The sequence below is a fragment of the Arachis stenosperma genome, chromosome 10 (genome assembly GCF_014773155.1).
Source record: "Arachis stenosperma cultivar V10309 chromosome 10, arast.V10309.gnm1.PFL2, whole genome shotgun sequence".
NCBI classification, from domain to species: domain Eukaryota; kingdom Viridiplantae; phylum Streptophyta; class Magnoliopsida; order Fabales; family Fabaceae; genus Arachis; species Arachis stenosperma.
The window spans coordinates 132,227,345-132,239,477 of NC_080386.1; the positions used below are offsets into that span (position 1 = coordinate 132,227,345).

The 12,133-nt window shown below is 33.5% G+C and overlaps 1 protein-coding gene across 1 annotated transcript; it reads left to right on the forward strand.

Annotated features, from left to right (window-relative positions):
• Positions 1-3,159: 3,159 nt before the first annotated feature.
• LOC130955311 (uncharacterized) lies at positions 3,160-10,451 on the forward strand. Its single transcript, XM_057882151.1, has 6 exons — positions 3,160-3,391; positions 5,226-5,298; positions 5,390-5,483; positions 8,541-8,675; positions 8,772-8,829; positions 9,649-10,451. The coding sequence occupies exons 1-6, from the start codon at positions 3,359-3,361 to the stop codon at positions 10,147-10,149; spliced, it is 894 nt and encodes a 297-aa protein (XP_057738134.1). The 5' UTR covers positions 3,160-3,358; the 3' UTR covers positions 10,150-10,451.
• Positions 10,452-12,133: the final 1,682 nt, after the last annotated feature.

Here is a 12,133-nt window from a genome sequence, read left to right on the forward strand (position 1 = left end):
ATTTTAAATACAAATTTAATAATAAAAATATAGTGGTAAAATCATATGTAGTAGGTGATTCAGATGGAACATTGTCTGGAAATGATGGTGGAGAGTCAATATTTCTAGCAGATTAATCATTACGTGAAAATAGTGGTGGAGGGTAGTACTTCCAGCAGATGGAACAACGTGAAAATAATAGCGGAGGGCCAATACTTCCAGCAAATGGAACATTACGTGAAAATGATAGTGGAAAGCCAGTGCTTCTAGCAGATAGAAAGAAAAGAGTTAAGAATGAAAGTAAATATTTTTTGTTTTGAAATAATTTTTTTTATTGGAAATGATAGAATGACTTATCGAGAATGAAAAAAGTCATATATTTCTACTTTTTCAAAAAGCTGTGAATTAACTTTTTGAGAAAGTTAAAAGCTTTTCTTTAAAATAAAATGGTGCGCGTATTGTGACTTTTCATAATTCAAAAGTAAAAAAAATGTGGCTTCAACTAGTTCCCAAACGGGCTCTAAAAGTGAATTGGTATTAATATGATTTATGTTTGGTAATTTTATATTAAAATGGATTATAAAAAAATGAATTTTGTTTGGATTATATTAAGTTAATATTCAATTTGGTTCTATAATTTAAAATCAAATTTAAAAATAGTCTTTAAAATTATAATTGACTCAATTTAGATTTAGACTTCAAAATTTATAAAGATTAATAGTAACTCCTGTTAGCCCTTGAATTAATTTCTGTGAACAGCAACACAACGTGTTAATTTTGCACGTGAACTTGTCAATATTTGATCTCTTCACTTAGAAACAGCAACACAACGTGTTAATTTTGTACGTGAACTTGTCAATATTTGATCTCTTCACTTAGGTTTTATGTGGCTGAGATCTACTAGATCTCTAAACTTGACTAGCTCTCCAACATCCCCACTAAGACGATAATAACAAGTTCAATTTGAAAAATTTAGAGATATGGGAGCAACAGTCAAGCTTGATGTATCAAATCTTTTGAAAGCTCTAATAGATTTCGATCACATGAAATCTGAAAGAGAAATCTAAATTACAACAAGTTAATGTATCAAATATACACGTTAATAATGTGAGGTACGATTACAAGTTTTGGGATCTGATTTGAGTCCATTGGAATTTTGAGGGTCAAATTGAGGTATACATTGAGGTATTAAAATCTCAATTTAGAGTTGATTTAATATAATTTCATAAATTTATCATGTTAGTACTCAATTAGAACTAGAATAAAACTCCACATCTAAGCAAAATACTTAACCAAATCTAACCAAGTTGTTATAACAACTTTTTCATTCACGCACCTCATTCTCCTTTTTCTTATCCTCCTCCTCCTTCTCTTCTTCTTCTTCTTGCTAATATCTTTATCAGTTTTGATTTTCTCTGATGTCATCATTAAATAATTTCGGTTCATTTCTTAGTTTATTTTAGTTCATTTGTGTGTTAATTGAGGTTCACTTGATGTTCCTGATAAGTATTGACTAAATTTTTTATTCTTTAAGTAATTTTTTAACTGTTTGTTCAAATCTGAATCGAATTCGGTTCATTTGTGAATTGAGTTAGGTTCACTTGATATTACTTTTAAGTATTCACTAAATCTGTTATTCCTTAAGAAATTCAATTCATCTCTTAGTTTAATTGAGTTCATTTGCTTGCAGAAATGAATTGAAATGTATTTTTCTTGCTGATTGAATGTATATCATTTTTTGTTTAAATATGAACTGAATTCGGTTCATTTGTAAATTGAGTTAGGTTCACTTGATATTACTTTTAAGTATTCACCAAATATGAACCGAATTCATTTGCAGAAATTCAATCATACAAAAATGAATTAAAATGTGCTTTTCTTGCTGATTGAATGTTTATCACTTTTTGTTTAAATATGAACCGAATTCGGTTCATTTGTTAATTGAGTTAGGTTCACTTGATATTACTTTTAAGTATTCACCAAATCTGTTATTCCTTAAGAAATTCAGTTTATCTCTTACTTTAATTGAGTTCATTTGTATGCAGAAATGAATTGAAATGTGCTTTTCTTGCTGATTGAATGTTTATCACTTTTTATTCAAATCAGAACCGATTTCGATTCATTTGTGAATTGAGTTAGGTTCACTTTATACTACTATTAAGTATTTATTTGAACCAAATTCAGTTCATTTATAGATTCAAATGAACCTCAATTAAAAGGAGGAAAAGAAAAAACGCATCAATAACAACAATAAAAGAATGACGATTGAGAGAAAACATACGAAGAAGAAGAAGGAATGCAAAAAAACAAAGAAGGAGGAAAGCGAAGAAGAAAAAAGAAGAACGCGAAAATGAAGACAAAAACGAAGAAGCATTATCGAAACGTGCGTGTGTACATGCGGGTGTAATGAAAGTGATTTTTGTTGAATTTAGGTCTGCTTGGTTGGATTTAAATACAAAAATACTTGGATGTGTAGTTGGATTGATTGTTAGAACTATTAGGTATATGTTATGACATTTCATATATTAGCAAACTTTCGATGCCATAAAAACAGATAGAAGAATTAATATGACCAATTTAAAATATTTGAATAATGAATTTGATTCAAAAATTGTTCGAAGACCAATTTTGAGCATGTTTAGAAACTATTTAATATAAAAAAAGAATTATATTTTTTTTAAAAAAATTATTTTTATTTAAAACTCAATTTTAAAATTTGAAATGACTTTAATATATTAATAGAATAAAATTAAATTGTTTAATTTTAAATATTATTTATATAAATTAAAATTTTTTTTTACAATTTTATTCTTGACAAAATTATTTTATTAATTATAAATTTGACGTATTAAATTTGAAGAGTGTGAAAATTTATATAATTAAAAAAATTAAAATTAAAATTTTAAACAATTTAAATTATTTATTTTTAAATATTCTAAAATAAAAAAATAAACTCTTAAATAAATTTTTATTTTTATTTTAAATAAATTTTTTAAAAATAAATAAATTTTTTTTAAAAACAAATTATTTACTCGCCAAGAGTGAAATGATTTATTTGGAAATAAGGAAGGAAAAGTATAACAGTGCCAGCTTAAAAATTTGAAATGTACACGTGGCCCAATCATAAATGAACACATCACAAATTGTAGATTATTCTAAAATTTACCATTCACCCTAAGACAGCACCTTCGTCAACACACGTACGGACGAATATTCCTCTGTTCTCAAGCCTTGTTTGCTTCTTAGGCAGCACCTTCGGATCTGAGATGCGTTCCTTTGATTTCTTCGTCTGAGTCATTCTCTTTGCTCTTCAGTCTCGCGCTTGTACCTTTTTGTTCGCTTTCGGTGGTTTCGTTTCACTCATCTCAAATCTCATACCATGAAGAAGAAGCTAGACACCCGTTTTCCTGCGGTAATTTTCTTTTTCCGTTGTTTTTTAATCCTTTTTTTGCGTTAATTTCTTTCTAGGTTTTTGTTGTTTTGTAAAGTGAAGGGAAATGTTCTCATTTGAATCGAACATTTCTTATATGTGGTGCTGGATTGGTCTTAATTGAATGTTTCTGAGTTGTGGGTAGAATTTGGTTAATGTGTGACTGTAATTTAGTGCAATTTCTGAGATTTTTGTGTTGGCAAATTAGGGTAAATAGGGCTATACTGATGTGGCTGTACTGGAGATTTGTGATTATTGTTCTTGGTTCTTAGGCTTTTTTTGGTTTTTTTTTTCTTGGTATGTAATTGTTTTCGTTAGTGTTTTTGGGTTTTGTGGTTCGAGTTAGATTCAAAGTTAGTGATGGCTGCATCAACTGTTGAGACTAACAAACTGTGATTGGATACTGTATAGAAACAGAAATATAGAGACAATAGCCATACCAACTTGTTTGATTGTGGAGACGGACAGTGGCACAATTTTTCTTCTGAGAGACAAAACATATTGTTGTATTTCTGTACTTTCTAAAAATGGAAACAGAAAATATTTGTCTGGTGTGTCTCTGTCTCTATATTTTTGTTTCAAAGACAAAATCTAATCACAACTTATATGAAGCTTATGTTTATGAATTTGGAGAATTTTGAAGTCGTGATTGGTCAACTTTAGCTGTCAATATGATATCAAAACTTTCAGTGTGAAAATTGTCATTTTCCCAGTGATGTGAAAATGTTGTTTGCTTCATGGTAATTATGATATTATATTGTCCAATCAAAGAAATATATAGAATCATGTGTCTCAGGCTCTCAGCATGAATGCTTCTTTGTTTGTTTATGTAACCCTAAGTAATTACAAGGGTGATGGGTCATTGTTTCTATGTTTCTTATGAAGAAATTTAGTGGAGGAAAAAAAGGATAGTTCATTTTGGTGAATAGAGGTTTCCTGTAAAATAGTAGTAAGAAACTAAGAAAGTAGAAAGAAGTAAAAGAACCTTGAATTTAAGAATTGGCAAAATATTGTTCAGTCTCTAAGCATTTTCTGCCCCCTCTTTAAATAAGTCATGTGAAATTAAAAATGAAGTGTTAGTGTGTTACGTGTTGTGTGATTTTTGATGCTACTCTGGAGTGGTAAGTGACCTTAGACCTTGTTGAAAACTTCACATCAATCATGACCTTCTCGTATAACAAAATTTCGCAATATACCTGCACAAAATGGATCTCCATGGTGACAACATGGACAATATGATATAACAGAACAAGTGTTAAATGTTTTGGAAAACTGTATCTTTCTCTATCCAAATAAAAAAAAAAAAAGGAAAACTGATATTTCTAGACAATGCTAATGATGTTAATGGTTGATTTGCTGGAGGAAGAAAATCTTAAGAGTAGCGCTTGATACTTATGTTTAAAGTTGAAGCAGGACATCCCAAAATCAACCTAATCCCATGTATATAGAGAGACACTGAGCTAACTTAATGTTTGCATGACAAATACGAGTTTGAATATTAAATATAGTACAAAATTCAATAGATATTTTTTAAAGATATATCATTATAAATAATTACAGCACAAAATTAACATCATGTAATCATTGTTACTTTGTCATGTGTATGCGTAATTTATTAGAGCTCTAAGAAACATCATATGGAGAGTAACAAGAGAGAATGCCAACTGATTTTCCAGTTAAAAGAAAGTACCATACTATCATCTTTCCCAATTGGATGCTAGAATGTAATTTGGGCATTGTTTAATTCATGTCCTTGGACTATATGAGGACTGAGATATAGAAGAATGATTTATACGATGGAAACATTTATTTGCAGGCTCGGATAAAGAAGATAATGCAAACAGATGAAGATGTTGGAAAGATAGCTCTAGCAGTCCCTGTTCTAGTGTGTGAGTTAATTTTTAAAATATTTTGTTAAAACATCCTCAACTTGCTCTTCTCTATCATATATTGTTGACATCACTCTCGAATTATTTGCAGCTAAAGCTTTAGAGCTATTTTTGCAAGATCTTTGTAACCGAACTTATTCAATAACTCTCCAAAGAGGAGCAAAAACCATGACTTCACTGCATTTGTAAGTTGACGAATTTTATGGCTTGTTTTATTTTTCTTCATCGTGCTCTTCTATTCTGAAGCATGTCCACTTAGGCATTTATAGAAATTGGCCTGCTAGTTTCATGCTGAAATTTGGTTTATTTATTTAGAAGTGGTATGTGAAACCCTTAAATTGTCTTCTAAAATTACCCTTCAATTAAGGGGTAATTGTGTGACTAAAACGCATCATGTGAGAGTAATTTTGAAAGAAAAGTTAGCAGAAGGTCTCTTGTTGCACCATTTGACAATGATAGTGTGTAAAATTGCACCTTTTCAAAATGTCAGAGATAAACTGTACATGAGCAAAAATTTGGGTGGGGGGTGAGGATAAATTGCATTATACCCTATATAAAATAACAAACTGCATAGGCCCACATATATCGCCCACCTGAATTACTGCATTTGTCATATATATGGTCTGAATTCCATCTTAATAATAAATTTTAGTTGGGTGATAGTGATAAGTTTTAGAGCTCTAAGGCTGCGTTTGTTTTTAGAGACAGGACAGAATGAGAGTACAAACTAATTTAATAGGGAATGAGAGTACGTAGGAGTACATACGGAACTTGAAAAAAATGTTTGAAGATGCAAAAAATTTTAATAAAAAAATATATAATAGTATTTATATTAAAATAAAATTTATAAATATAATTATTTTATTTTTAAATTTATTATTAATATGTAAGAATACATATGGTTAAGATTAACAAAAAATAAATCTGAGTTTGATTAATAAAAAATTTTGTTTAGGTTAATAAGCCAAATTAATTTTAAATAAAAAATCAATTTTAAAAAAGAATCTGTTTTTACATAAAAAAAATAGTTTTTGCACATAAAAATCTATTTTTATTTAGAAAATTAATTTTTTTTATTTAGAAAAATTAGTCACCCTTTGATAATATTTATCTTTCAAAAGTTTCAAGATTAATTATTTTTGTTATTATTTTTATTAGAAATCAAATAATATAATACTAGGTTAAAATGGTATTGAACTAAGGAATTATCCAGCCTGATAAAAAATTCTAAAAAAAATGAGAGAGTAGAAGGAGAACGTAGGAATAGAGAAAGAGCAGGGAGAAGAAAGTACCTCTCTGGAAACAACGTAATAGAAAAAATAAGAAGGGGTAACAGTGGAATAATAAAAAATATCTATGGACAAAAAGGAAAACAAAATTTATAAGAAAGTCTGTGTCCATTCTTCCAAATCCGTGTCCATCATTGTCATTCGTAAAAGAGTGGACACAAAAGTATAAAAAACAGTCTTGGAGACAATGTGTTCAGTGTCCATGCCTCTGCTTCCAAACACTTTTTAAACATGTATTGTCCATGTCTTTGTGTCCTGTCTCCGAAAACAAACGCTACCTAAAAGATTACTTCCTTATAAAAATTGAATTTCATGAAGTTCACTTGTTTCACATTAGGTGGCATTTCTTTTAATTTCAACTTCAGTGAAATTGATTGGGGAAAAAAGATTAGAAACCTTTCTGTTTGAAGTGTTGAATGTACTATTGGTTATTGAAGCAATCTTTTGCATGAAGCTCTCTTCCCATTTCCCATTCATCATACTTATGTCCTTGACTGAATTCATTGTGGCATGCTTGATTTAGTTTCATGAAAAGATGCCCTGTTCACCACTAAGATAAAGAAAGAAACTGAGTGAAAATAACTCTTGACGATGCCAAGGTATTTTGATCTGCTATTCTAATCCCATTTCGTCTTAATGACTACATTGATTTATAAGCAGTTCCATTGGTAATACAAGCTTGATAGCTGCTATGTTGAAGGGTTGGTCACCCTTTCCTCTTCTCACAAGGGCTGGAAAGCTGAGATTTGCTCAATATTCAAAACTACCGTTTGAGAATCGATGTGCATCTTCTAGTTTAGATACATGAACTTCAAGACTGGTCTGATCCTGACTGGCAGGGTTTTATCAAGATTCAGGATAAATAATGGGCTGATTGCTGCTCATTAACGTCCTCAATCCAACTAGTAGTGTAAAGTTATAAAACTGTCATATATTCCAGGCCGTGATTTTGCTGTTTGAGGTGATGGAAGTTCTTACCCAAATCTGTCATGTAATGAGCAGGAGAAAACTGCTTTCTAAATTTTGCATTAAATTATTGCCAAGTCCAAATCTTTGCTCTTCCTTGTCTTTTAATGTCTTCCACCATTAGAGGGAAATTCACTTCAATGCAAGCTTCAAAACCGTTACCTTCTTTTCTCCAGCCAAAAGTTTCCAGTCAAAAACTTTTCCCAATCAAGGAAACATTTAACATGCATCTTTGCGTGAAAAATCATTAACTTAAGGGCGAACTCCGGAATTCAGATTAGGAGCTCTTGCCAACCACTTTTGAAGTCCTGTGCATCCAGGCTGTACTTGTAGGATCATGAAAAGGGTTGACATACTCCTCACTTTCGTCTTGCTCCACATATTCTACTACTGATTTCCTTCCGGTGTCTCATGTCCAGTATTTTCTTTGCTGTCTTCAACTTTTGTGTGTGCTTCCCAATCTTTGAATATCAGTTGATTCTTGCGCTTGGTTAGGAGATGTTGCTCTACATGCTGGATGAGTAGCGCAGAATTCGAGATCAATCAAATTGATGTAGGACAGAGGCTCTAGCTAGAATTTGACTAAGGATATAAGTTTTGGAACTGGGTCTTTTGGTGTATGTTGAAACTGCCACAAAAAAGATTGTTCTTCATCTTGATTATCTTGAACAGCTTTTGGGCCTCTTACATTAATTACAACCCTCAGGCTATTCAGGTTATAATTATTAACTACAACTTTAGACACAAGTTACTAAACTAGAGCAATTCTCATTATATAATTATTGTTTTTTATTGACATTTACCACCAACCCAAGCTCTTGGGACTTGAAAATATGAACCTTGAACTCTTATTAAGCACGCATATATCCAACAGTATGCCATCAATAGAATATGCAAAATTACATAAATCACAAGATATTGCTTCATTTTTCTTCCTCTCTAGAAATTACTGCTTCTGCATCACCTTGTGGAAAATGTGAATTGCAGAAAACATTGTGTACAAAGCTATAATGTTTTTGACTTCTTGAGAGACATTGTTAGCAAGGTTCCTGACTATGGCCATGGCCATGGCCATGGTCATTCTGAAGGTGGGGTAGATGATCGTACCCTTCCAAAGAGAAGGTTTGTACTATGAAATCCAGTACCCTTTATATGTTTTTGCTTCACGTTTGTGTTCTTATAGAAATTAATGCCATCAAGTATGCTATACTCTGTCAGGAAAGCTGCTGGTGATGATTGTAATGACAGTGATGAAGAGGCTAAGAGGAGTAAGATGGTAATTGCACTTTCATGAAATTCCTTGTTTTTGTGTTTCAGATACTGATTATTACGTTTCCCATCAAAACAAATTAAAAATACTGATTATTATTTTTAAAGGACGATGAAAGATTAGTTGCAGGGACACCAACATTTTGAGTAAAATTTAAAATTGGCCTCAACTTTTTTGAGAGTGATCACTTCATCTTTGATCTTCGTTTATTTGTTTGTTATTCCCAAAACTTACAAATTGTGAAACAGATCAGTCCCTTCTTTTGGTATGTTTTGGTTGTTTGGAGTGAGGACTAAAATGTGCCCTTTTGTTAGTTTAGGGACTCTGTCGCAATAAGTTTAAGGACAAACAAACTAGTAAACAATGAGCAAGAACTAAAGTGGCCACTAGAAGAAAGATTAAGGACTAATTTAGGGCTTTATTCTCTACATTTTCAATGTTGCATAAATTGGCCTGATTAAACCATCTAATAACCCCTTGGAGAAGATTATTTCTGTTAATATTTTTTTTATTTATTTTTATTTTTTTATTTTTTGCATGGAGTGGAAAGTTTTTTGGTTTGTGAAATTTATCATCACGATGTGAGATTGTTGATGATATAAAACTTTTCAAATACACCGGTGGATTTTAAAAGAAATATGCTAATCCCCTTTTTTCATGTTACCGTGCTTGTATTGCTTAGGTTCCACTTAGAGGTTTTGCATAGTTCTTTGTCATTTATTGGTCAAAGGACAATATAAGTCCATGAATTGAGGAAATTCCCCGTATCTATATACTGGTTAGTCATGTTCTGCTGTTTGGTCAATAACACTTGTTTTTCTGCAGTATGAGTTAGGCCACAGTGGTGGCACTGGTAGAGGAAGAGGCCGAGGCAGAGGACGAGGTCGTGGTAGAGGGGCTCGAACTGCTGAAAGAGAGGCGCATCATCAACAGCAAGTTGAATCTGAGCCTTGCTCCTCAGTTCAGCACCCTAGCAAAGACATTCCAAATACTGGCATGTCACTAGACAATTCTCCAGAATCCAAGGAGGTTCCAAAAGAGAACACTGCATGTCATGAGGAAAATAATCAATCTCTGCGTAACATTGATCTAAATGCTAACTTAAATGAGAGCGAGGAGAAGAATACAAGCATGGAAGCTCCGGCCTCGTTGCCTCCAGCCACTTTGCCGCCATCCAGTCTGCCTGAACCGGCAACAGAGATAAATCACGAGGAAATCCCTGGCTGGTCCCTTTCTGATGCGGACAAGATGGCCATTGACACTATGCAGCTTGCAAATCTCGGTAGTCGGATAGATGATGATGAGGATTATGATGAGGAAGGGTGAAGGATATCACTTTGGGGAATTTGATCAGTTGAAATTTCATGATGACCGAAGAATAAGCAGCGCAAACTAGTGCTAGATGACTATAGACACTAGTAATTATAACCATACCAAATTCCTGAATGAATGTCCTCACTCATTATCTAGTATCTCATTGCTCTGTAGTAATCTAGTACCAATAATTTTAGGTTCCTACACTTTTTTTAGGGTTTGATGCTTGTACATGGTTGTTACTCTAGGTATAAGCTTGGTTTAGAGTTAATTTCATCATGCTGTGTGTTTATGATATCAATTGCCTTGTCAAATGATTTTCTGTGTAATATTGTGTTAAAACTGGTACCAACAGAATGCTCTCACAGCACTCGATAAAACAAAAACAAACTGAACAGATTACCCTTTAGGCAAAATACTCTCAGCTGGAATTTATTGAATAGAAATGCAGAAATTACAATAGAATAGAAAAATGATAGCAAAGAAATTTCGAGAGTCCTCTTCTCTCCTAACCTAGGCCTTTCCAAGTCTTTTCCTGCCTCAATACCTATTCGGTTCCTTCTTTTATTGCCTCACCTTCTCTCTAATCGAAATCTTCACAATCATGCAGTTCCCTGACTCTCCTCTGATTGATTCAATCAGTTATTACCTCCTAAAATCATGTAGTCCCTAATTCTCCTCTAACTAATTCAATCAGTTATTATAAATCAGTTATTTAAATCAGTTATTCCTCCCTTTCCTTTATTATTTTGTCTAGAATAATGATAAGGTAAAGGGATTATTATCTTCCCTTTTTTAGCTGCCTGCACTACTGACTCAGCATTTTTCTCAGGGTGTGTAACAATACCCTTCCCTTGAAGCATCACCTTGTCCTCAAGGTGAAAGGAGGGAAAACTGGCCTGGATCTCTCTTGCTGCCTCCCAAGAATTTTCAAATTCAGGGAGGTCCTTCCATTTGATCAAAACCTCTAGGTTCCCATCATCCTTCTTTCTAACAGCCAATACATCTTCAGGTTCTGCTTGCAGTATATACTCCTCAGTCAAGGCTGCTGGTAGGGGCTGAACCTGAGTGCTGTGGTTTACACATTTCTTCAACAAGGAGACATGAAAAACTGGATGCACTCTTGCATTGGGGGAAAGCTTCAGCTTATAAGCAACTTGTCCAATTTTCTCTAGAATTTCATAGGGACCATAGAATCTAGCACTCAACTTTTGGTTTACTCTCCGGGCCAGTGTCTTCATCCGGTAGGGTTGCAGCTTGAGATATACATGTTCCCCTGGTTCAAAAACCACTTCTCGCCTCTTACGATTTGCATATGTTTTCATCCGGTTCTGCGCCCTTTCTAGCTGGAACCGCAACTTGTCTAGCATCTGATTGCGTTTTCCCATTCGAACTATAACTTCCTCAACCGCAACCTCTTCCCCTCCTCTCAATAACGCGGGAGGTTCTCTCCCGTAAAGTGCCTTAAATGGAGTCATTTTGATGGAGCCATGATAATTGGTATTATACCAATATTTAGCCCAACTCAACCAGCGAGGCCACTACGTTGGTTTGGAACCTGTGAAGCATCGAAGATAGGTCTCCACGCACTTGTTCACCGCTTCACTTTGACCATCAGTTTGCGGGTGATGGGCCGAACTCATTTTTAGCGCTGTGCCTGCTGCCTTAAAAATTTCAGACCAAAAAGCACTCATGAAGAGTCTATCTCGGTCGGAAACAATGGAACTTGGGAAACCATGAAGCCTCACAACCTCCTTCACGAACAGCTCAGCCACTTCTTTGGCTGTGTATGGGTGAGAAAGGGGGAAAAATGTGCATATTTGGTCAATCTATTCACCACCACAAAGATGGTGTCTTTCTCGGCAGCTTTCGGAAGCCCCCCAATGAAATTCATGGAAATATCCGACCAGACGTTGGTCGGAATTGGAAGTGGTTGCAGCAGGCCGGCCGGTGATAAAGTGGAGTGTTTGTTCCTCTGGTACACCTCACATTGCTT